This window comes from Oncorhynchus mykiss, chromosome 21, assembly GCF_013265735.2.
Source record: "Oncorhynchus mykiss isolate Arlee chromosome 21, USDA_OmykA_1.1, whole genome shotgun sequence".
Classification (NCBI taxonomy): domain Eukaryota; kingdom Metazoa; phylum Chordata; class Actinopteri; order Salmoniformes; family Salmonidae; genus Oncorhynchus; species Oncorhynchus mykiss.
Genome location: NC_048585.1, coordinates 38,628,196 through 38,655,551, shown reverse-complemented (window position 1 = coordinate 38,655,551; position 27,356 = coordinate 38,628,196). Strand labels below are relative to the sequence as shown.

At 44.9% G+C, this 27,356-nt stretch overlaps 1 protein-coding gene across 1 annotated transcript in view; it reads right to left on the bottom strand.

Annotated features, from left to right (window-relative positions):
* Window positions 1–1,145: 1,145 nt before the first annotated feature.
* The window catches only part of LOC110515117 (trithorax group protein osa-like), a 112,028-nt gene continuing 85,817 nt past the window's right edge, over window positions 1,146–27,356 (bottom strand). Inside the window, exons 3-6 of the mRNA XM_036957767.1 lie at window positions 5,475–5,594; window positions 5,177–5,249; window positions 4,405–4,637; window positions 1,146–4,275 (exon numbers count right to left, since the gene is read on the bottom strand). Of these exons, the coding sequence (XP_036813662.1) occupies window positions 3,247–4,275; window positions 4,405–4,637; window positions 5,177–5,249; window positions 5,475–5,594 (1,455 nt within the window). The 3' untranslated portion in view covers window positions 1,146–3,246. The remainder of the gene's footprint in view (window positions 4,276–4,404; window positions 4,638–5,176; window positions 5,250–5,474; window positions 5,595–27,356) is intronic.

Genomic DNA, 27,356 nt, shown 5'->3' with positions numbered 1-27,356 from the left:
TACTCAGTGATGTGTTGTGTTGGATTTGTATTATTTTTCTATTCAGGATAAAAAGTGAATTTATTTGCAACATTTTTTGCACTATTACTTTTCTAATGACCAATTAGCCTTTTTAAAATGATAAACATGGATTAGCAAACACAGGAGTGGATTGCCATTGGAACACAGGAGTGATGGCTGCTGATAATGGGCCTCTGTACGCCAATGTAGATATTCCATTAAAAATCAGCCGTTTCCAGCTACAATAGTCATTTACAACATTAACAATGTCTACAGTGTATTTCTGATCAATTTGATGTTATTTTAATGGACAATTTTTTTTTTGCTTTTCTTTCAGAAACAAGGACATTTCTAAGTGACCCCAAACTTTTGAACGGTAGTGTATATTCAAAAATATGCTTTTAAAAAAACGGATCTACCAATAGGTGCCCTTCTTTGCGAACCATTGGAAAACCTCCCTGGTCTTTGTGGTTGAATCTGTGTTTGAAATTCACTGCTCGACTGAGGGGCCTTACAGATAATTGTATGTGTGGGGTACAAAGATGGGTAGTCTTTTAAAAATCATGTTAAACACTATTACTGGTCCATGCAACTTATTATGTGATTTGTTAAGCACATTTTTACTCCTGAACTTATTTTGACTTGCCACAACAAAAGGTTTGAACACTTTTCATTTGTAATGAATTTGTTTCAAAAAACACAATTCCACTTTGACATTATGGGGTATAGTATGTAGATCGGCGACACAAAATCTTAATTTAATCCATTTTAAATTCCGGTTGTAACACCATTTTTTGGGGGAAAAAAAATCAAGGAGTATGAATACTTTCTGAAGGCTTTGTATGTGTTCTGTGTGTGGAATCCAGAATGTTCTGCGGGTTCTTTGTGTCGTTCTTATTAGAATGACAACTTGAGGCTGCTACTCACTAACATCATGGGATGTGGAATGGGTGTCAATGTGATGCATGTTGGACAAAGGGAGAAGGAGAGGGAGTGGAAGGCTGTTGTTTAGACATGGTAATTTAAACTAGGCAATACTTTGGGCAGGAAGGGAAGGGAAGGGAAGCCTAAAAAAAAAAACAAGAGGAAAACCAGAACAAGAGACTGGGCAAGACCCATGTGGAATAAAAACATCAGACAACATATTTTTTTCTCTCCCATTTATACAGTTTATTATTTTAAATCAACAAAAAAAATATCAAGACAAAAAAAACAAAAAATAAAATCACAGATAGTCGATTAACCTCTTTTCATGGCTTTTTAAGTCATTGTCCACCAGCCTGTCTGGTCCAAAAGGTAGGGGAAACTGTAATGGGGGTGCATCCTAATAATTTACAGACGCTTCCTTTCCTAGTCTCCCCTTTATCAGCATTAATCTGAAAGGATAGACATCGGATATGTGAAAGCAGTATGGCGGAAGCCTATTTGCCACCTGTCCGTTTCTTTCAAATCTGTGTGAATGAAGGAAAGGAGACAAGGAGAAGACTAATGCATCTTTATAGAGTGTGGTGATTCTATGATAGTGGCTTCCACTTTAAGTTAGGCTGTGTTCTTTACCTTTGTGATATGGTAATACAGATCAAACAGGTTATATTGTTGTTTTAGATTATGCAATGTTGACAATGTTTAAGTCTATGGATATATTGCCTGTGAACAAAGATATTACAGTACAGTAGAAGGACCAAGATGATGAACTTTGACCTCACAGGTATGGGCACTGCCAGAGTGAGAGAGGGTGTGTGTGTGTGTGTGTGTGTGTAGGTGTGTGTGTGTGGAACAGTATCTTGCAATGGTGTGTGTATTTTGAATGTTCAAAATCCACTTTCAAAAGAAGCCTTGGCAATTGGGGTACCAGGACTCGAGTTATGTCACAAACATAACAAATATGTAATAACATTGTAATACACAGTATTACTGGAAAAAAACTACACTAATTGTATTGTCTTGCATATTTCAAACAAATTACAATAAGGTTATTCTAGTGTAAAACAGATTTTATTTTGTGAGCTATAATTTCAATGTTTTTTGCAGCATTTATGTGTGTTTGTTTATAATTTGGGGATCATTTATGTACAAAGGGAATCTGTAGACTTACGCTGCAGAAAAGAAGTATAAATATGTGTACTTCTCTTTTGTGTATGATACAGTTTACCAAAAACATATTTTACAAAATAGTTTACTATGTACAAGCCCCCACACTCCCCCGTTCACGATCAAAATAGTGATGACAATTTACCATGGAAACAATGGCAGACCATCTCTGTAGTTCCTTTGGCCAATCAGTGATAGATATTACCCCAAACTCATCAGGGATTGGCTGTCTTTCCCTGTATATTCATATTCGATTGGCTCAAAGACATTATGTGAGAGCAGGATTGGATTGGATTGGTTAATCTGGAATCTTTATTTTTCGCTGTGCTTCCAAATCACACCAAAATACTTTGAAACAAAATTCAATTTAGTACAGACCACAACATTGCACTGAAAAACATTGGACCAATTGCATGCTGGAGGACATTGATTTCATCCAATCACAGTGTGTTTTATACACCTATCCCTTTGTTAGGAGAAATCCCTACAGGGGAGAGGATTTCAAATAACTTCCTTAGTCCACTGTCCGAGTAACAGACACAGAAACAGCCAATGAAAATGTTTGGACTCCACTACTCTGCCACCCTCAGCGGACCAGACTAAAACCAGATAAATACGCCTGTGACGCGACTTCCGCTTTAGGACGTTAACGAGGCGACACTCCATCTTCACTCCTCCTCCACATTTACTGGATAGGTCGAACAGCAGAAGATAAAATGTACTGTCGGTGGAGTTTTTCTTGTCAGGACCAGAATCTGGAGCATCTCGCTCTTTTACTCCTGCTACTCTAGTTTACTACTCTGCTGCTAGCTCTTTGGAGTTAAGCTTCAGCTTCTGTTTCCCAGCATTATGAGGATCCATATGTTCCCTGTGTTCCGTTTAGGGCCATTCCCTCTTTCCAAAATGGCAACCGATGATATTGGACAGCGGACTTGTGGGGGAGTGGAACCATAATGGAACCAATCACATTCATTCAAAAACGTCCACTCAGGTAGAAGCTTCTAGAAAGGTACACACCTTGTTATAAACCTTCATAAGCCTGTAATAACCCCTTTCCCTGTCACACCCCAGAACCACATCACTTCTATACAGCTGAGAGGTCAACAAACTGACCCCTAACCCCTGAACTATAATCTCTCACATTTGACCCCCCTCCTATGAGTTCTGCTCCAGGTACTCGTCTATCATAGTCAGGTTGTTCAGCCAGTCTTCATTGGACCCCACCAGAGTGTCAATAAAGTCTACCTCCCCTCCTCCTCCCGGCCTACCCCCCATCCCCCCATTGCTCTGCCCCTGCTGACTGTATTCATATGGGGGTAGCTTGTGTCCGGGGTTCCCCTGTCCTGGTCCATATCCAGGCCCATGGGGGTGTTGATGTTGGTGTGGATGAGAGTGCGGGTGCTTTGCGATGGTGGCCCCAGAGGCAGGGTAGCTTGGTGGGGCCATGCCGTGGCCTGGGTGGATCATACCAAGAGGACCGGGCTTCATCCCGGCCAGGGCAGAGAGGGGTCCCCTGGGTCGCATACCGGCCTGGAGCCCCTGGTGGACCATGGAGGGTAGGGGCTGCCCTGCCACGGAGACACCCAGCTTCTGCATCAGTCTGCTAGGTAAGGAAGGCACCCCGACCACCTGGTTGGAGGGTAACGACGGAGGTCCTTGGTGGGGGGCGAAATTGTTCCCACCGCCCCCGGTTATCCCCGACCGCAATGCCTGCTGGGTAAACTGGGCGTTAGGGTTCTGACCGCAACTTCCGTTTGAGGCCCCGCCCCCTCCAGGAAAAACATGCCCACGCGGCTGCTGGTGATTGGCCGACTGGTCCATGTGGGAGTCACCGCAAGGCATGCACTGCTGCAGGGCGTTCACTATCCCCCCCTGTTGCTGCGGAGGCCACATTGCAGTCTGTTGTTGTTGTTGATGAGCTTGCTGGGCGGTGAACATCATTCGTGGGAGTGGCGCCCCTCCACCACCATGATGCAGAGCCTGGCGTAGATGCTGTGGGTGCTGGGGGTGACCAGGTGGTAACCCCGACCCGGGCCCCGACCCCCCTATTGTCATCCCTGTCCTGGACACCTGCTGCTGCATCCCTGGCCTTGGAGGACCAGCCAGACCGCCCATTCCCATCATGCCGTGCGGTAACTGTGGTTGTCTCATTGGCATACCACCGGCACCAACAAACTCACCCACCTGTAGACAACAGCAAGGAAAGTCAGGAGAGAGCAAGGGAAACACACATAAAAAAACACAACAATTACTGGCTTGTTTGAGATAGACAAGTTTCTGCTATGCAGGGCCAATGCGCAAAGTCTATCTTACCTGTGGAGGGTGGTAGAGGGACTGCTTGGAACCTGGAGGCCCACCCATGAAGCCTCCTATTGGGCGGCCCACTTGGGTGAGAGATCCTGGGGGTCCGGGGTGGCCTGGATGGCCAGGGGGAAGGGAGAGGCGGCCGGGCCCAGAAGGGAGTTGACCTCCGTGGGATAGCTGGGGACCGCCCATGGGGTAGCCTCCGCCACCACCACAATCTGGGGGGAGAGGCCGACCACCACCTAGAGAGGGGAGACAGTGTTGGAGAAGAGAGTAAGGCTGAGAACATCCATACTTCTGATTTCATTTCATGTTGAGTTGGAACGCTGCCTGTGTTCTGGTGGTATTGAAAGCCAAGATTGTTACTGGAATCTATACATTTTCCCTGACACCTAAAAGTATTGTCCTGAATGCTTAGCAGGACCGGAAAATGATCCAATTCACACACTTATCAACAGAACATGGTCATCCCTACTGCCTCTGATCTGGCGGACTCACTAAACACACACACTTAGTTTGGAGAAGATAGCCCCTTTTGCTTAACAGAAGGAATTTGAAATGATTTATACTTTTATTTTTGACACATAGGTAGTATATTTTAGCAATTACATTTACTTATGATACTTAAGCATACTTTAAAACCAAATACTTTTTGACTTTTACTCAAGTAGTATTTTACTGGGTGACTTTCATTTTTACTTGAGTCATTTTCTATTCAGGTATCTTTACTTTTACTCAATGACAACAAGAGTACTTTTTTTTCACCACTGTTTGACCGTACCTGTAAACGGTGGCCCCTGCTGACACTCAGCCATCTGTGGTCCGTTCATCTGCTCCATCTGCCTCTTCTGCTCCTGGAGAACACAAACGGCACAGTCTATGGCTTACCTAGGCTACTTACACAGAGACCCTGGCCACAACGCGCAATGGATCAGTGTGATGTGAACATTCTTCAAAAACCCAATCTCTCTCTCTCTCTCTCTCTCTCTCTCTCTCTCTATCTCTCCCCTCATCCCTCCCTCTCTCTCTCTCTCTCTCTCTCTCTCTCTCTCTCCCCTCATCCCTCCCTCAGTCACTACCTGTTGAAGGTGTTTCCTCATGAGCTGGCTCTTCAGCAGCAGGTTGTAGTTGGTGGTGGTCTGGGTTGGACGGGGGACTGAGGGGTCCTGGAGACGAGAGACCATGCCTGGGGTCTGCTCCTGGAGAGAGAGAGAGAGAGAGAGAGAGAGAGAAAGAGGGAGGGAGGGAAAATGATCAGAAAAATGTTTTCCGTCATCGATCTGCAAGACTATCAGGACAGAAACGCACACAAGATTTGATTCTGGGTTCTGAGATAAATGGCACAGCCAAACTAGTCGTTTCCCTGCCAAAGCTATTTGTTTGTGATGGCCATTTATACAGTCCCCAATCAGTCGTTCCCCCGTCCCTCCCTCCTTCTCTAACTCCCTCCAACCCCCCCATCCCTTTCTCCCCCGGTTATCACAAAGCCAGCACATTCCAAAGATGCATAGCCTTTCGCTGCCGCCACCACACACACACACACACACACACACACACACACACACACTAAGCTCTTCCCGTCACCATGCATCTCACTTGGGGTTGATGGAGGGCTTAAATGGAAAAGGAGAGAAGGACGGAGAGATAGACACACTTCTCCTTCCCTCCACTCCTCTCTTCACTGAAATACTGTCGAGCCATTACGCTCTCTCCTTCCTTTCGCTTTTCCTATGGCTCCCTCTCGTTCCTTCTCTTTCTGTGTATTCTCAGCTTTTCTCGGGCTCCTCATCTGTGTACCTCAAGCGATAAAGGCTAGCGCCAGGTTGTAAACAGACGGAGCTACCGGACCCATCTTGTAACAGCTTTGGCCATGGACATTGAAGACATTGATTGTGTTGGTAGGCAGGTCAGGTGTGTGTGTGTGTGTGTGTGTGTGTGTGTGTGTGTGTGTGTGGCTAGAAGGTGTTAAAGGCCGTGTCAGACCTACACGTCTCTTTTATTGTCTCCTCCTCGCCCTAACAGACAGTCAATAAATGACTATCACCGCAGGTTCACCTCCTCACTAACATGGAAATCAGCTCCAAAACAGTATGCGTAATGAATACATATAAACCATAGACGCATACACAGAGAGCTGTGTGTGTGTGTGTGTGTATGTGTGCGAGAGAGCTTGTGTGTGTGTGTGTGTGAGAGAGAGCGCTTGTGTGTGTGTGTGTGTGTGTGTCTGACACTACAGAGATGCGATGCATGCTGCTTTTACAACCGTGATTACACATGCAGCTGGAAGCATTTGCATATAGAATTTTTCTCTTTGTGTGTGTGTGTATGCGAGTACACGTGTGTACTTGTGTATCAGCAGTAGTCCAATCTACAATGTGTGTATGTGTGTGTAAAATTAACCAGCAGTAATCCTGTCTATCATGGTGTAGTGTGTGTGTGTGCGCACCCGTGTGTGTGTGTGTCTACCCCTAGAGGGAGTATCAGGCCTCTCTTGCAGTGGAAATGAATGACATGTCAGCAGCAGTGCTGGTAATAGCTATTGATCCAACCTACATAACCTCTCAGAGAGAGAGAGACAAAGAGAGGGCTAGATAGAGAGAAGAGAGAGATGGGGCTAGGGAGAGAGAGAGAGAGAGAGAGAGAGAGAGAGAGAGAGAGAGAGAAAGGGCTAGATCGAGAGAGAGAGGGCTAGATAGAGAGAAGAGAGAGATGGGGCTAGAGAGAGAGAGAGAGAGAGAGAGGGCTAGATCGAGAGAGAGAGGGCTAGATAGAGAGAAGAGAGAGATGGGGCTAGAGAGAGAGAGAGAGAGAGGGGGCTAGATCGAGAGAGAGAGGGCTAGATAGAGAGAGAGGGGGGGGGGGGGTTGAAGGGGAGTGAGAAAGAGAAAGCGGGTAGAGAGCGAATAGGGGTGTAGAGAGCTGGAGACAGAGAGAGGGAGTGGAGAATAAGAGAAAGATGGATGCAGGTAAGGGGTAGAGAGAGAGAGAGAGAGAGAGAGAGAGAGAGAGAGGATATCTGCTTGTAATAATGAAATACCGTATTGTCACTTGGGGTAATATACCCTGATGTGTGAACATACGGAGGCGGTCCAATGCTGGAAAGAAATCAATCAATCATGTTTTGTTCAATATCACCCTAAAACTAGCCAGCCAGTTGAACCTCTATGGGAGGCTCATACACTTCCAATGACAACCAGTAGATGGCAGAGCAGCACTCTCTCTCCTCATCAGCTAGTAACCCTCTGATCCATCCAGGAGTGGAATGCAATGCACCATGGGTCGCCGGCGGCAACAGAATCTGTTATCTGGGGTAGCTAGGCTGCTGCTGGTTCAAATGAGAGAATTTCAATGTTGCTTTTAGTCTCTCTCTCTCTCTCACTCTCACTCTCTGTCCTTTTCTTCTCTCTATCATACACACCCTCTCTCTCGCTCTGCCTCTGCCCCGTTCTCTCTCTCTCTCTCTCTCTCTCTCTCGCTCTGCCTCTCTGCCCCGTTCTCTCTCTCTCTCTCTCTCTCTCTCTCTCTCGCTATCACTCCAGGCCAGTGTTGTCACCTTCCCTCCCTTTCCGCAGACATTTGGCCAAACCAAACAAAGCTTCACCCTCTCCCTATTCAAACCCATTGTGTGTGTGTGTGTGTGTGTGTGTGTGTGTAGGTGCGCGTACGTGCGACACTTTCTCTAAAGGCAGTACACAAGGGACAACAGAACCGAGGATGGTCACGCCCAAGCATTTGCCAGAAGCCTATCTAGCTTGTGTTCAACACCGATAGGCGTAGAGGCTATTGTAATATTATCATTACAGGTTATCACCAACGCCCCTGGGCCTCAATTCGACAGTGTCATATAATTCTTCTGTGTACTTCTGGCTGGATACAAATGAATATATTTTTGAAATGGTGCACGTCGTATAGTCAAATACTGTATGGAAAATCCTATTCAGCACTTCAGAAAGAACCGTTTTGAAATGTGTACAGTGTATTTTTTGCTATTGGATTACATGGCCTATCAATATCTGATGCATTGGTGACTGAACAAAATGTTCTCATGGTATTTCACGGGAAAACGTGTCAAACCCCAATAAATCAAAGGTTCTGAACATAAGATGGGGAGAACGACAAGTGTTTTCTGTTTAGAGTTGTGTACATAGAGGTTCTGAAAATATACCACTTACATCAGAAAAATGTTCCAAAGTGATTAGATTTTTCTTTTTACTGGGCTACTGTACTGTAGCCTACTAGTCTTGCAGTGTGTTGTGTGAGTGACATTGAGCCAACAAAATCTCTCTCTCTCCCTCTCTCTCTCTCTCTAGACAACATGCCTTGCTACCTTCTCACCACAGGCAGGAGAAACACTGGATAACCCACACACACCTTTTTCTCTCTCTCCCCTTCTCTCTCTCTCCCTCTCTCTCTCTCTCACTCCGCTGTCTGCAAGGGAATGTGTGTGTGTGTGTGACGAGCGTCTAGCTTTATACCGTGACAGGCAGTGTTTTAATCCACTTGGCATTCAAATGTGTGTTGAACAGATTAGGATAACATGTACTGTATTATTACAGTGTGGGGCATATCTCTCACACACACACACACACACACACACACACACACACACACACACACACACACACACACACACACACACACACACACACACACACACACACACACACACACACACACACACACACACACACACACACACACACACACACACACACACACACAAACATTGTGTCTGAGTATAGATGCTGCTGTATGTGTGTGTACGAGCATGGTGTGTGTGGGCTCTAAACAGGAGCAAACAGAGAGATTATGTTGAATATTTATGTTCTTATTGTTTATTCAGCACCCAGTTTATACGGTCTGTCTCCACTACTCATGTCGTTTTTCACCACAGTACAGAACTCTATAACCGAACAACAAGTATTTCTGCTTTCTCATTCAGATGTCACTAATTTTAAAATCAAAGTACAGTAGCCCTAGTCTCTGTATGGAATGTATACACACCAACACACCTCCAACTGAGGCAGAGGCTAGAAGAGGACGAGACGTGTGTGTGTGGCTGAGTGTATGTGTGTTCATGAGAAGCGTTTGAAATCTGAATCTATTGTGTATAGGATCTGTGTAATTGGTTTTTGTTGTTGTTACAGTCTTGTCCCATTGCTGCAACTCCCGTACAGACTAGAGAGAGGCGAAGGTCGAGAGCCGATCGTCCTCCGATTTTTAAAATTTATTTAAATTGAACCTTTATTTTTAACGAGGCAAACACGACCCCTCCAAGCCGCACTGCTTCTTGACACAATGCCCGCTTAACCCGGAAGCCAGCCGCACCGATACTAAATATATTTACATCACCAAATACCTGATTAAAACACTGTTTTGCAATGGTCTACAGTAGTCTGAACAGCACCCTCTAGGGTAGCACCATGGTGTAGCAGGAGGACAGCTATTTTCCACCCTCATCCAGCTATATTGACTTCAATACAAAACCTAGGAGGCTCGTGCTCCCCACCCATTCCATAGACCTACAGTACATGGTAATTATGACAACTTCCCGAAGGACGTCCTCCAACCAATCAAAGCTTTTGCCGTATGAACTGACATGTTGTTCATCCAATCAAAGGCTCAGAGAATGAACCTAGTACTACCATGTGTGATTTAGAAGCTTGGTGAGTTTGGTGACATATTTGGATAGATTGAGATAGTGAATAGTGATAGTTGAGCATTTTTAGGATATTATTCCATTCAAACTAGTTTCTTTAAACTACAGTAGATGAAGGAGGTAGACTATATATTGTTTTCTTGGTTTTAGAACTTCATTTTTGTGTCAAGTTAGTGCCATTTACTTCAATTTGCCCTGTTAACGTCAGTAGCAGGTAGCTACAGTGCCTTGCGAAAGTATTCGGCCCCCTTGAACTTTGAGACCTTTTGCCACATTTCAGGCTTCAAACATAAAGATATAAAACTGTATTTGTTTTGTGAAGAATCAACAACAAGTGGGAAACAATCATGAAGTGGAACGACATTTATTGGATATTTCAAACTTTTTTAACAAATCAAAAACTGAAAAATTGGGCGTGCAAAATTATTCAGCCCCTTTACTTTCAGTGCAGCAAACTCTCTCCAGAAGTTCAGTGAGGATCTCTGAATGATCCAATGTTGACCTAAATGACTAATGATGATAAATACAATCCACCTGTGTGTAATCAAGTCTCCGTATAAATGCACCTGCACTGTGATAGTCTCAGAGGTCCGTTAAAAGCGCAGAGAGCATCATGAAGAACAAGGAACACACCAGGCAGGTCCGAGATACTGTTGTGAAGAAGTTTAAAGCCGGATTTGGATACAAAAAGATTTCCCAAGCTTTAAACATCCCAAGGAGCACTGTGCAAGTGATAATATTGAAATGGAAGGAGTATCAGACCACTGCAAATCTACCAAGAGCTGGCCGTCCCTCTAAACTTTCAGCTCATACAAAGAGAAGACTGATCAGAGATGCAGCCAAGGGGCCCATGATCACTCTGGATTAACTGCAGAGATCTACAGCTGAGGTGGGAGACTCTGTCCATAGGACAACAATCAGTCGTATATTGCACAAATCTGGCCTTTATGGAAGAGTGGCAAGAAGAAAGCCATTTCTTAAAGATATCCATAAAAAGTGTTGTTTAAGGTTTGCCACAAGCCACCTGGGAGACACACCAAACATGTGGAAGAAGGTGCTCTGGTCAGATGAAACCAAAATTGAACTTTTTGGCAACAATGCAAAACGTTATGTTTGGCGTAAAAGCAACACAGCTGAACACACCATCCCCACTGTCAAACATGGTGGTGGCAGCATCATGGTTTGGGCCTGCTTTTCTTCAGCAGGGACAGGGAAGATGGTTAAAATTGATGGGAAGATGGATGGAGCCAAATACAGGACCATTCTGGAAGAAAACCTGATGGAGTCTGCAAAAGACCTGAGACTGGGACGGAGATTTGTCTTCCAACAAGACAATGATCCAAAACATAAAGCAAAATCTACAATGGAATGGTTCAAAAATAAACATATCCAGGTGTTAGAATGGCCAAGTCAAAGTCCAGACCTGAATCCAATCGAGAATCTGTGGAAAGAACTGAAAACTGCTGTTCACAAATGCTCTCCATCCAACCTCACTGAGCTCGAGCTGTTTTGCAAGGAGGAATGGGAAAAAATGTCAGTCTCTCGATGTGCAAAACTGATAGAGACATACCCCAAGCGACTTACAGCTGTAATCACAGCAAAAGGTGGCGCTACAAAGTATTAACTTAAGGGGGCTGAATAATTTTGCACGCCCAATTTTTCAGTTTTTGATTTGTTAAAAAAGTTTGAAATATCCAATAAATGTCGTTCCACTTCATGATTGTGTCCCACTTGTTGTTGATTCTTCACAAAAAAATACAGTTTTATATCTTTATGTTTGAAGCCTGAAATGTGGCAAAAGGTCGCAAAGTTCAAGGGGGCCGAATACTTTCGCAAGGCACTGTACTTGCTAGCTAGCCAGCTACCAGAGAGCAGTTTTCTCCACCACGATGGCTAGCTAACGCTAACGACTATGTAGTTTATTGTTTGTTGAAGAACCCCTTTTATTGCCCACATCAGATAGGTAAGAAGATGAAACAGGGATACTGCAATTTGACCATGTAAGAGTTGGCTTTTAGGGGGCACATTGCTTCGTCCCACAATGTGCCATTGTCAATGTCCTTGTTGCTGCACTCCTAGGAGCGTGCAGAAGTAATTGCACGTTACGGTGCTTTACTGCCCGAGCATACGGACGTTTCTACTGTCTCCTCTGGGATGTCAAAGCATTTTTCAGAATGATTTGATAGCTTCCATTGCATGATCCATTAAAATAGAGGTTGACGCAGGGCATTTTTTTTTTTTGCATGGCAAATGGAAGAGACCATCAGCTGTCACTCGCGGGTGGTAGTTATCGTTAGGTATGTGGACGATCAGGGCTCTATTCAGGAACGTTTCTTGGGTTACTTTGATGTGTCAAGTGGGCAAGACGAATTCTGAGATGTCGGAGTTTAACTTCAAGGAGAAACTTCTTGCCCAGACCTATGATAGCCTTCCTGTAATGGAATGTTCCCCGATTAAAACATCTTAAAACTTCTTAGGGCTTGGCCCCTTTCTTCTCCACTTCCTGCCTGAATGACGTGCACAAAGTAAACTGCCTGTAGCTCAGGCCCTGAAGCCAGGATATGCATATAATTGGTACCATTGGAACCATTGGTACCACTTTGAAGTTTGTAGAAATGGTAAAATAATGTAGGAGAATAACACAATAGATATGGTGGAAGACAAACCAAAGAAAAACCAACTGGATTTTCTTTTTTGAGAGAGACCATCCTCTTAGAAATTCAAGAGAAAGGTCATATTGAAAAGTAGCTCCCTGTATGCAATTCTTATGGCTTCCACAGGGTGTCAGCAATCAATGTTCAAGGTTTCAGGCTTGTAACTTCAAAAATGAATAAGAAATAACCGTTTTAGTAGAAGGACATAGTCTTGGAAATTCGTGTTTGCGCACGCCATGAAGACATTACGCACTTGCTAAAATCGGTTTCCTATTGAACATACTTCTTTCCGAAATAAATATTATAGTTTCATTACATTTTAGGGTATTTGAGAAGTAAATAGAAACTTATTTTGACTTGTTGAAACAAAGTTTAGGGGTAGATTTTCGGATTCCTTTCTCTATAGTTGAACGAGTGGATTACTCAAATCGATGGAAGATTTTCAAAAAGTAAGTGAATATTTTATCGTCATATGTGAATGTATGAAACCTGTGCCGGCAGAAAAATATTTTGATGTGGGGAGCAGTCCTCAAACAATCGCATGGCATGACACTTATCTGTACATAAATGTTTAAAATCTATAATATTTCTGCTTATTTATTTGAATTGTGTCCCCGGAAGTTGTCCCGCAAGCGGGACGCTTAGCCTTAATTCCGTGAATCGCAGATTTTAGAGTAACAACAAATGTCGGTACATAGAAGTGTCTTATATCGTCTGAAATCGTCCAATTTGCAGTAACTATTACTGCGGAAAAATGCCATGCTATTGTTTGAGGTGAGCTCCTAACAACAAAACACTTTTTTCACCGTGATAGGTTTGATAAATTCACCTCTGAAGGTGAAATGTGTACTGACATTCTGAAATCTTGCTCTGATTTATCATCCAAAGGGTCCCAGAGATAACATGAAGTGTCGTTTTGTTGGATAAAATCCTTTTTCATATCCTAAAAAGGTCCATATAGCATGCACAATCGATTTATATTTATATAGCATGCACAATCGATATATATTTCCACTAAACTGTAAATCTCACCCTAAACGTTGTTTGAACAAGTCATATCACGTTCGTATCTATTCCACAGAGATCCTAGAAGGTAACAATACTTCACTATTTCATTAGGGGTGTAGTATATCCTATAGGACACCATATTTGGTCAGAGAGTGACGCCTTCATGGCACGCCGATGACGCGGGCGGCCATCTCTTGAACAAATGTATCCTTGTCAAATAAGCACTAATCGGGGTCAAACAAAGCTAGCTAGATAGGCAAGGAGCTGGGCTTTACGGGAGTATCCAGAAGCCATATATCTTGTACGACAGCATGCCTTTTCATTTTAGACAAAAATTATAAGGATATTCAGTTATGTTGAACTTATAATATGGCTACTAATACTTGGAAAGCTAAATCAAGTCCAAGTATACAGATTTGACTTTGCACATACACTGATGCCATCTTGTGGACACTATCAGAATTTCAACCAGAGTGATGGCTACAACTATGACCCTTCTCTTGCATTTCAAAGATGGTGGCAGAAAAAGACCGGTTGGTTTTTTCTTTTATATTTTCTACTACAATACGTGTTATATTCTCCTACATTCAATTCACATTTCCACAAACTTCAAAGTGTTTCAAATGGTACCAAGAATATGCATATCCTTGCTTCAGGGCCTGAGCTCAAGGCAGTTAGATTTGGGTATGTAATTTAGGCGAAAATTGAAAATATATCCCTAAGAATTAAGAGAGGATGACCACTCCACTCCACTACCAGTGTCAACTCTCTCCTGATATGAACTGAAGCCACATCTCATGTGCCCGCTCATCCACTGGCACGTTGAATGATTCCTCTCTAAGCACTGTGTACCCCTATCAATTTTCTCTCGTTACTGTATGTAGAGTCAATCACATACACAAACACACAATGACATTATTACACATGAATGTGATTTTAATCCTTATTTGGACTAAATTATTCTTAGCTCTTTTGTCTAACTGTGTTGTGTTATTGTTTTTCGTCTTCCCAGTTAAATCCTGTCCTGCCCTCAGTGGAACAGTTGAGCTCTTCCCCAACACCATCCATCCATGATGAGCCTGTCCTGCACTGAAGCCTCTGAACACCTCAACCCCTGTCCTGCACTGAAGCCTCTGAACACCTCAACCCCTGTCCTGCACTGAAGTCAAGCCTCTGAACACCTCAAATCATCATCATACCCCCATTCAACCATGGCTGTGATCCCTCACCAGCACTGTGTAAGTAGCCCTCTCGTTCCCATTCACCATATTATTATTATACTATAGGTGTATTTATGAAATGTTGTAGGTTAAAATCATCTTTCTTTGACGATTTTTGAAACACGCTTTGTCGTCTCCGTGCCTATACCGCGGGTCTCCAATCCTCCTCAGTTTTTCAAGTCACCAGCCTCCTCTGACACACACACACACACACCCACACACACACACACACACACACACCCACACACACACGTGTCTAGCCTTGGACAGCATGTCCACAAACAGGAAGGCCTTCTATAGTAAACCAGGCAGGAAGTGAAATTACCATGGGAAAAATACAACTAGTGATGGGAGGGAGTGTGTGTTTGTGTGTGTGTGTGTATTTGTCTGCACCGTGACTGTGGGGGTTAGACAGAGAGAGTGTGTGTGTCTCAAATGGCACATTTGGGCCCTGACCAAAGTAGTGCACTAACTCAGGCACAGGGTGCCATTTGGGAGGCGGCCAGACAGTGAATCAGCGAACTAGCTTTGTCATGCAACTCTGCCTGACCTTGCTAGGAGCACATAACAACTAGATCTGGGGCACAGAAGGCACAAACACACACACACACACACACACTGGGGTAGACTGCTAATGCTCAACGTGCTATACACACACACACTCTAGGTAGAGACACTGACACACACATACGTACACTGCATGGTGTTTTAGGGAGCTGAAATCGACCCAGCTGTCAGATGGGAACTGAAGCAGACAGAAAGAGTTTGATGGCTGCTAACGCTGTTGAGACTTTTATCTCCACAGTAACACTCTACAGTCTACACCAACACCCTTTAGTTAAGTCTACACTACACTACTGCACTTTAGTTAAGTCTACACTACATTCTGCACTTGGAAACAATTAGATTTTAGGGGCTGGTTTCCTGGACACAGGTTAAGACTATTCCTGGATGAAAAAGTATGCAAGTACACAATACATACCACTGCACTAGAAAGTACACACTATTACACTAGGAACAACTCAGGGAGAGTTTAAGTGTTTGTTTATTTGAATCCCCATTAGCTTTTGAAGAGGCAGCAGCTACTCTTCCTGGGGTTCACAAAAAACACAAAACATGACAAGTAACAAAACACGGGTACACTGATAGACAAGGACAGTCACACACATTTAAAAGACTACGATATACAGTACCAGTCAAAAGTTTGGACACACCTACTCATTCAAGGGTTTCCACATTGTAGAATAATAGTGAAGACATCAAAACTATGAAATAACACATATGGAATCATGTAGTAACCATAAAACTGTTTTAAACAAATCAAAATATATTTTAGATGGTAGATTCTTCAAAGTAGCCACCCTTTGCCTTGATGACAGCTTTGCACACTCTTGAAGATTCTCTCAACCAGCTTCACCTGGAATGCTTTCCCAACAGGCTTGAAGGAGTTCTCACATATGCTGAGCACTTGTTGACTGCTTTTCCTTCACTCTGCGGTCCAACACATCCCAAACCATCTCAATTGGGTTGAGGTCGGGTGATTGTGGAGGCCAGGTCATCTGATGCAGCACTCCATCACTCTCCTTATTGGTCAAATAGCCCTTACACAGCCTGGAGGTGTGTTGGATCATTGTCCTGTTGAAAAACAAATGACAGTCCCAGATGGGATGGCGTATCGCTGCAGAATGCTGCGGTAGCCATGCTGGTTAAGTGTGCCTTGAATTCTAAATAAATCACTGATCGTGTCACCAGCAAAGCACCATCACACCTCCTCCTCCATGCTTCACGGTGGGAAGCACACAATGTGGAGATCATCCGTTCAACTACTCTGCGTCTCACAAAGACACGGCGGTTGGAACCAAAAATCTCAAATTTGGACTCATCAGACCCAATAACAGATTTCCACCGGTCTAATGTCCATTGCTCGTGTTTCTTGGCCCAAGCAAGTCTCTTCTTATTATTGTTGTCCCTTAGTAGTGGTTTCTTTGCAACAATTCGACCATGAAGGCTTGATTCACGCAGTTTCCTCTGAACAGTTGATGTTGAGATGTGTCTGTTTCTTGAACTCTGTGAAGCATTTATTTGGGTTGCAATTTCTGAGGCTGGTAACTCTAATGTACTTATCCTCTGCAGCAGAGGTAACTCTGGGTCTTCCATTCCTGTGGCGGTCCTCATGAGAGCCAGTTTCATAATAGCGCTTGATGGTTTTTGCAAATGCACTTGAAGAAACTATCAAAGTTCTTGCAATTTTCCAGAATGACTGACCTTCATGTCCTACCATGTTGTTGTCATGTTGTGTTGCTACCATGCTGTGTTGTCATGTGTTGCTGCCTTACTATGTTGTTGTCTTAGGATCTTTGTTTATGTAGTGTTGTGTTGTCTCTAGAATGTGTTCTAAACTGACTTGCCTAGTTAAATAAAGGTGAAATAAATAAATAAAATATTTGAGTTAGTTCTAGCCATAATATGGACTTGGTCTTTTACCAAATAGGGCTATCTTCTGTATACCACCCATACTTTGTCACAAAACAACTGATTGGCTCAAACGAATTAAGAAGGAAAGAAATTCCACTAATTGACTTTTAACGAGGCACACCTGTTAATTGAAATGCGTTCCAGGTGACTACCTCATGAAGCTGGTTGAGAGAATGCCAAGAGTGTACAAAGTTGTCATCAAGGCAAAGGGTGGCTACTTTGAAGGATCTCAAATATAAAATATATTTTGATTTATTTAACACTTTTTTGGTTACTACATGATTCCATGTGTTATTTTATAGTTATGTCTTCACTATTATTATACAATGAAGAAAATTGTACAAATAAAGAAAAACCCTGGAATGAGCAGGTGTGTCCAAACGTTTGACTGATACTGTACAAACAATAAAACAAAAACATAATACAAACAACACAACAACAAAAAGTATGTATGTGATAGTGTGTCCTAGTCCTCTCCTTACCCCCTCTCTAAACCAGTCCAATATTATCCTAGTCCTCTCCTTACCCCCTCTCTAAACCAGTCCAATATTATCATAGTCCTCTCCTTACCCCCTCTCTAAACCAGTCCAATATTATCCTAGCCCTCTCCTTACCCCCTCTCTAAACCAGTCCAATATTATCATAGTCCTCTCCTTACCCCCTCTCTAAACCAGTCCAATATTATCCTAGCCCTCTCCTTACCCCCTCTCTAAACCAGTCCAATATTATCCTAGCCCTCTCCTTACCCCCTCTCTAAACCAGTCCAATATTATCCTAGCCCTCTCCTTACCCCCTCTCTAAACCAGTCCAATATTATCATAGTCCTCTCCTTACCCCCTCTCTAAACCAGTCCAATATTATCCTAGCCCTCTCCTTACCCCCTCTCTAAACCAGTCCAATATTATCATAGTCCTCTCCTTACCCCCTCTCTAAACCAGTCCAATATTATCATAGTCCTCTCCTTACCCCTCTCTCAACCAGTCCAATATTATCCTAGCCCTCTCCTTACCCCCTCTCTAAACCAGTCCAATATTATCCTAGCCCTCTCCTTACCCCCTCTCTAAACCAGTCCAATATTATCATAGTCCTCTCCTTACCCCCTCTCTAAACCAGTCCAATATTATCCTAGCCCTCTCCTTACCCCCTCTCTAAACCAGTCCAATATTATCATAGTCCTCTCCTTACCCCCTCTCTAAACCAGTCCAATATTATCCTAGCCCTCTCCTTACCCCCTCTCTCAACCAGTCCAATATTATCATAGTCCTCTCCTTACCCCCTCTCTAAACCAGTCCAATATTATCCTAGCCCTCTCCTTACCCCCTCTCTAAACCAGTCCAATATTATCATAGTCCTCTCCTTACCCCCTCTCTCAACCAGTCCAATATTATCCTAGCCCTCTCCTTACCCCCTCTCTAAACCAGTCCAATATTATCCTAGCCCTCTCCTTACCCCCTCTCTAAACCAGTCCAATATTATCCTAGCCCTCTCCTTACCCCCTCTCTAAACCAGTCCAATATTATCCTAGCCCTCTCCTTACCCCCTCTCTAAACCAGTCCAATATTATCATAGTCCTCTCCTTACCCCTCTCTCAACCAGTCCAATATTATCCTAGTCCTCTCCTTACCCCCTCTCTAAACCAGTCCAATATTATCATAGTCCTCTCCTTACCCCCTCTCTCAACCAGTCCAATATTATCCTAGCCCTCTCCTTACCCCCTCTCTCAACCAGTCCAATATTATCCTAGCCCTCTCCTTACCCCTCTCTAAACCAGTCCAATATTATCCTAGCCCTCTCCTTACCCCCTCTCTAAACCAGTCCAATATTATCCTAGCCCTCTCCTTACCCCCTCTCTAAACCAGTCCAATATTATCATAGTCCTCTCCTTACCCCCTCTCTCAACCAGTCCAATATTATCCTAGCCCTCTCCTTACCCCTCTCTAAACCAGTCCAATATTATCCTAGCCCTCTCCTTACCCCCTCTCTAAACCAGTCCAATATTATCATAGTCCTCTCCTTACCCCCTCTCTAAACCAGTCCAATATTATCATAGTCCTCTCCTTACCCCCTCTCTAAACCAGTCCAATATTATCCTAGCCCTCTCCTTACCCCCTCTCTAAACCAGTCCAATATTATCATAGACCTCTCATTACCCCCTCTCTCAACCAGTCCAATATTATCATAGCCTTCTCCTTACCCCCTCTCTAAACCAGTCCAATATTATCATAGTCCTCTCCTTACCCCCTCTCTAAACCAGTCCAATATTATCCTAGCCCTCTCCTTACCCCCTCTCTAAACCAGTCCAATATTATCCTAGCCCTCTCCTTACCCCCTCTCTAAACCAGTCCAATATTATCCTAGCCCTCTCCTTACCCCCTCTCTAAACCAGTCCAATATTATCCTAGCCCTCTCGTTACCCCCTCTCTAAACCAGTCCAATATTATCCTAGCCCTCTCCTTACCCCCTCTCTAAACCAGTCCAATATTATCCTAGCCCTCTCCTTACCCCCTCTCTAAACCAGTCCAATATTATCCTAGCCCTCTCCTTACCCCCTCTCTAAACCAGTCCAATATTATCCTAGCCCTCTCCTTACCCCCTCTCTAAACCAGTCCAATATTATCCTAGCCCTCTCCTTACCCCCTCTCTCAACCAGTCCAATATTATCCTAGCCCTCTCCTTACCCCCTCTCTCAACCAGTCCAATATTATCCTAGCCCTCTCCTTACCCCCTCTCTCAACCAGTCCAATATTATCCTAGCCCTCTCCTTACCCCCTCTCTCAACCAGTCCAATATTATCCTAGCCCTCTCCTTACCCCCTCTCTCAACCAGTCCAATATTATCATAGTCCTCTCCTTACCCCCTCTCTCAACCAGTCCAATATTATCCTAGCCCTCTCCTTACCCCCTCTCTCAACCAGTCCAATATTATCCTAGCCCTCTCCTTACCCCCTCTCTCAACCAGTCCAATATTATCATAGCCTTCTCCTTACCCCCTCTCTCAACCAGTCCAATATTATCCTAGCCCTCTCCTTACCCCCTCTCTCAACCAGTCCAATATTATCACAGTCCTCTCATTACCCCCGCTCTCAACCAGTCCAATATTATCCTAGCCCTCTCCTTACCCCCTCTCTAAACCAGTCCAATATTATCATAGTCCTCTCCTTACCCCCTCTCTCAACCAGTCCAATATTATCATAGTCCTCTCCTTACCCCCTCTCTCAACCAGTCCAATATTATCATAGTCCTCTCCTTACCCCCTCTCTCAACCAGTCCAATATTATCCTAGCCCTCTCCTTACCCCCTCTCTCAACCAGTCCAATATTATCATAGCCCTCTCCTTACCCCCTCTCTCAACCAGTCCAATATTATCCTAGCCCTCTCCTTACCCCTCTCTCAACCAGTCCAATATTATCCTAGCCCTCTCCTTACCCCCTCTCTCAACCAGTCCAATATTATCCTAGCCCTCTCCTTACACCCTCTCTCAACCAGTCCAATATTATCATAGTCCTCTCCTTACCCCTCTCTCAACCAGTCCAATATTATCATAGTCCTCTCCTTACCCCCTCTCTCAACCAGTCCAATATTATCCTAGCCCTCTCCTTACCCCTCTCTCAACCAGTCCAATATTATCATAGTCCTCTCCTTACCCCCTCTCTCAACCAGTCCAATATTATCATGGCCTTCTCCTTACCCCCTCTCTAAACCAGTCCAATATTATCCTAGCCCTCTCCTAACCAGTCCAATATTATCATAGTCCTCTCCTTACCCCCTCTCTCAACCAGTCCAATATTATCCTAGCCCTCTCCTTACCCCCTCTCTCAACCAGTCCAATATTATCATAGCCCTCTCCTTACCCCTCTCTCAACCAGTCCAATATTATCATAGTCCTCTCCGTACCCCCTCTCTCAACCAGTCCAATATTATCCTAGCCCTCTGCTTACCCCTCTCTCAACCAGTCCAATATTATCCTAGCCCTCTCCTTACCCCTCTCTCAACCAGTCCAATATTATCATAGTCCTCTCCTTACCCCCTCTCTCAACCAGTCCAATATTATCCTAGCCCTCTCCTTACCCCTCTCTCAACCAGTCCAATATTATCATAGTCCTCTCCTTACCCCCTCTCTCAACCAGTCCAATATTATCATAGCCTTCTCCTTAACCCCTCTCTAAACCAGTCCAATATTATCCTAGCCCTCTCCTTACCCCTCTCTCAACCAGTCCAATATTATCATAGTCCTCTCCTTACCCCCTCTCTCAACCAGTCCAATATTATCCTAGCCCTCTCCTTACCCCCTCTCTAAACCAGTCCAATATTATCCTAGCCCTCTCCTTACCCCCTCTCTCAACCAGTCCAATATTATCATAGCCTTCTCCTTACCCCCTCTCTAAACCAGTCCAATATTATCGTAGCCCTCTCCTTACCCCTCTCTCAACCAGTCCAATATTATCATAGTCCTCTCCTTACCCCCTCTCTCAACCAGTCCAATATTATCCTAGCCCTCTCCTTACCCCCTCTCTAAACCAGTCCAATATTATCCTAGCCCTCTCCTTACCCCCTCTCTCAACCAGTCCAATATTATCCTAGCCCTCTCCTTACCCCCTCTCTCAACCGGTCCAATATTATCCTAGCCCTCTCCTTACCCCCTCTCTCAACGAGTCCAATATTATCCTAGCCCTCTCCTTACCCCCTCTCTCAACCAGTCCAATATTATCCTAGTCCTCTCCTTACCCCCGCTCTCAACCAGTCCAATATTATCATAGTCCTCTCCTTACCCCCTCTCTCAACCAGTCCAATATTATCCTAGCCCTCTCCTTATCCCCTCTCTCAACCAGTCCAATATTATCCTAGCCCTCTCCTTACCCCCTCTCTCAACCAGTCCAATATTATCATAGTCCTCTCCTTACCCCCGCTCTCAACCAGTCCAATATTATCCTAGCCCTCTGCTTACCCCTCTCTCAACCAGTCCAATATTATCATAGTCCTCTCCTTACCCCTCTCTCAACCAGTCCAATATTATCCTAGCCCTCTCCTTACCCCCTCTCTCAACCAGTCCAATATTATCCTAGCCCTCTCCTTACCCCCTCTCTCAACCAGTCCAATATTATCATAGTCCTCTCCTTACCCCCGCTCTCAACCAGTCCAATATTATCCTAGCCCTCTCCTTACCCCCTCTCTCAACCAGTCCAATATTATCCTAGCCCTCTCCTTACCCCCTCTCTCAACCAGTCCAATATTATCCTAGCCCTCTCCTTACCCCCTCTCTCAACCAGTCCAATATTATCCTAGCCCTCTCCTTACCCCCTCTCTCAACCAGTCCAATATTATCCTAGCCCTCTCCTTACCCCCTCTCTAAACCAGTCCAATATTATCCTAGCCCTCTCCTTACCCCCTCTCTCAACCAGTCCAATATTATCATAGCCTTCTCCTTACCCCCTCTCTAAACCAGTCCAATATTATCCTAGCCCTCTCCTTACCCCTCTCTCAACCAGTCCAATATTATCATAGTCCTCTCCTTACCCCCTCTCTCAACCAGTCCAATATTATCCTAGCCCTCTCCTTACCCCCTCTCTAAACCAGTCCAATATTATCCTAGCCCTCTCCTTACCCCCTCTCTCAACCAGTCCAATATTATCCTAGCCCTCTCCTTACCCCCTCTCTCAACCAGTCCAATATTATCCTAGCCCTCTCCTTACCCCCTCTCTCAACGAGTCCAATATTATCCTAGCCCTCTCCTTACCCCCTCTCTCAACCAGTCCAATATTATCCTAGCCCTCTCCTTACCCCCTCTCTCAACGAGTCCAATATTATCCTAGCCCTCTCCTTACCCCCGCTCTCAACCAGTCCAATATTATCATAGTCCTCTCCTTACCCCCTCTCTCAACCAGTCCAATATTATCCTAGCCCTCTCCTTACCCCCTCTCTCAACCAGTCCAATATTATCCTACCCCTCTCCTTACCCCCTCTCTCAACCAGTCCAATATTATCCTAGCCCTCTGCTTACCCCTCTCTCAACCAGTCCAATATTATCATAGTCCTCTCCTTACCCCTCTCTCAACCAGTCCAATATTATCCTAGCCCTCTCCTTACCCCCTCTCTCAACCAGTCCAATATTATCCTAGCCCTCTCCTTACCCCCTCTCTCAACCAGTCCAATATTATCATAGTCCTCTCCTTACCCCCGCTCTCAACCAGTCCAATATTATCCTAGCCCTCTCCTTACCCCCTCTCTCAACCAGTCCAATATTATCCTAGCCCTCTCCTTACCCCCTCTCTCAACCAGTCCAATATTATCCTAGCCCTCTCCTTACCCCCTCTCTCAACCAGTCTAATATTATCCTAGCCCTCTCCTTACCCCCTCTCTCAACCAGTCCAATATTATCCTAGCCCTCTCCTTACCCCCTCTCTCAACCAGTCCAATACTGCTGTTTGCTTGAGTAATTGGAGATGGAAGGGAGTTCTATGCGATCATGGTCCTGCACAAAACTGTGTGTTGCCGTGAATTCGTTTTGGACTTGGGGACTGTGAAGAGACCCTTGGTGGCCTGTCTTATGGGTAATGTACGCGTGTCTGAGCTGAATGTCATTTCATTATGCAGACAATCTGGAGTACTATTCCTCATTAAAAACTTGAAGAGAAGAAGTAAATACTGCATCTCGTCAACCCTCAACCAGGAAGGACTGGCATGTTGGTGATGTTAGTTGTGTATGTGCAGTTAAGGGCAAGGCGTGCTGCTCTGTTTTGAGCCAGCTGCAGACGTTCTCGGTCTTTCTTTGCCGCACTTGACCATATTACCCGACAGCAATCGAGATGGGACAAGACCAGATCCTGGACAACTAGTACAGTTGATCTTTGTGTCAAAAAAAGCGCAGAACATCTTTTTTTGAATAACATACACACCCCTCCACATTTGTCAATATGACTTACCCGTGATAATTGACCATCCAATGTTATACTGTATATTAATATGAGCTATTCTTAGCACTTTCCTTGGTAGCTTATCGGAGATAGACATAATATGGAGTCAAAACAAATGTGTGTGTCTGATGTGGGGCTGAAGCTACTGGCCCTGAGGCTTGGCTTTCTCATTCCTCCCAGGCTTTTGGGAGAGAGGGTGTACAGTGAGCCTGTCGTAGTGAATGTAAGCAGTGTTCCCACGCTCTCTGGCAGCTTTCATAGCTGGGATGCGTTTTTCCCGCCTTGGGCGCACAGCTTCAGAGAAGTCCTCGCTGAGGAAAATGTTGGTTCCTCTTAAGTTCTTGGCTCTCTCCGGAACATCCGTCTTGTCCTTAAACCTCAGGGGCTTGACCACTATCGGCCTGGGTTGTCACCAAGTCTGGCTACATGTTTTCCAAACCTGTGGGTAGGCGCCACCTCAATCGTCGTATGATACAGCTGCAGCTTTTCAGTGGTAATTGTTTCGTACTTTCTCGTCCCAGTTGTCATGTTATTCCTCCTGGATTGCCCCTCTAGATAGTCTGTTTTCCCCGTCATCGTTAATAACGATTCGCAGAGTGTGCTGTTGTCATCTTGAGTGGACTTTCAGTTTCTCGTCATCTTGAGTGGACTTTCAGTTTCTCGTCATTTTGAGTGGACTTACAGTTTCTAGTCATCTTGAGTGGACTTACAGTTTCTCGTCATCTTGAGTGGACTTACAGTTTCTCGTCATCTTGAGTGGACTTTCAGTTTCTCGTCATCTTGAGTGGACTTACAGTTTCTCGTCATCTTGAGTGGACTTACAGTTTCTCGTCATCTTGAGTGGACTTTCAGTTTCTCGTCATTTTGCTGCAAGTCTCTTTCATGACATCCACCTCGCCCTGGGAGATCTGCAAACTGTTCTTAAGGTCTTGGACTTCTCTGGTCAGATCGTCAAATATTTTGTCCATCAGTATTTGAGTCCATCAGTATTTGAGTCCATCAGTATTTGAGTCCATCAGTATTTGGACAAAGCTCTAGAAGCTATTTTCCTGTTGTTGTAGCAACTGCTTGTCGGACCCTTTTTGTTTGTTTGAAAGAACCTTCAGCTTTCCTATAGATACCATGGTAGCAACGTAGGCTAACGCTGGTACTCCACGCTGGTACTCCACGCAGTTCCTGACAGGGCAGGTCGCATGGTAGATTGAAACAACAACACATAGCAGGGATTTAGACAGCCAAGAGTCCAGGACAATCTGCGGTCCCAGCCACAAGGGCTAACCACGTCGCGGGCTGTGTTCAAGCTGTCCTGGAAACCTTGCTAGCTTGCTAGCTAGTTAGCAGCTAGGCTAGCTGCTATGCCGAGCAGCTTTTTCAAACTTTTGGTTGGCAGGATCCCTGGACAGATGTAGCGGTCCCAGCAACTGAGGCTATCCGCATCGCCAGGATACAAATTCAAAAGCTAGTAACCTTTTTCAATAAAACACTTTTTCAGAGATTTTCAAAACAACACACCGAGCTCTCCTTTGTTTCCGCATTCAACACGGGACAAACCGGATGTTTTTTATTTTTAAAATTCTACCCCCTTTTTTTCGCCCCAATATCGTGGTATCCAATTGTTTTTAGAAGTTAATATCTTGTCTCATCGCTACAACTCCCGTACGGGCTCGGGAGAGACGAAGGTCGAGAGTCATGCGTCCTCCGAAACACCACCCAACCAAGCCGCACTGCTTCTTAACACAGCACGCATCCAACCCTGAAGCCAGCTGCACCAATGTGTCGGAGGAAACACCGTGCCCCTAGCGACCTGGTCAGCGTGCACTGCGCCCAACCCACCACAGGAGTCGCTAGTACGCGATGAGACAAGGATATCCCTACCGGCCAAACCCTCCCTAACCCGGACGACACTAGGCCAATTGTGCTTCGCCCCATGGACCTCCCGGTCATGGCCGGCTGCGACAGAGCCTGGGCTCGAACCCAGAGTCTCTCGTGGCACAGCTAGCACTGCGATGCAGTGAATTAGACCACTGCACCACCCGGGAGGCCCGTACCGGATGTTAACACTTCCAGATGTTCATGGCTGTAAATGTGTGTATCTTTAAATCAGATAATGAAATGACAGTGAATCAATCAATGGTTCCTCGTAGCTAATGCTAACGGTAGCTCCAGCGCTACAGGGAGCTGCCTGCCTGATGTTTGTCCAGCAAAGGGGCTTGATGTGGAGCAGTGGGATGTAACATGGTATGGTGAGTGTGTGTCTTTGTGTGTGTGAGACACGCAGGACCGGGGAATATAGTGTGTGTGCGAGCATGCGTGCGCGTGTGTGGTGTTTTTCATCAGCAGTCTGCCCCAGAGTGTGTGTGTCTGTGTGTACTTGCCTGCTTTGTGTGTGTGCATGGTTGTGCGCATGTCTGATTGGAGCATGTGTGTGTGTGTGTGTGTGTGTGTGTGTGGGGGATGTTAATGAATGTGACGCCTGACCTACTTCCACACAGCAGACATGACAGGAACTACCACCTCCCGATCTCTCTCCCTCTCTTTTTCTTTCCAGTTATTTTCCCTCTCCCTCTCTCTGTATAAGTCTCTGATGGTATATGTCTGTATATATATATATATGTGTGTGTGTGTGTGTGTTTGCCTTCCTGCTTGTGTGTGAGGTTGGGTAGATTGGCAGAATAGTTAACTGTTACTGGGTAGACTGGCACAGTGTGTGTGTATATGCTGGCACAGAGTGTGTGTGACTGGGAGACACAGAGGAACTGGCAGGATCGTTACGACCGTGGCATACTGTACCAGCAGTTACAGACTAGCATAAGGTAACATGGGTAAACACACACACACACACACACACACACACACACACACACACACACACACACACACACACACACACACACACACACACACACACACACACACACACACACACACACACACACACACACACACACACACACACACACACACACACCAATGAGTTGGCCAGACGCCCTGGCACTGGACTGGCATAAGGGCTGGCAGGGAGAGAGAGAGAGAGA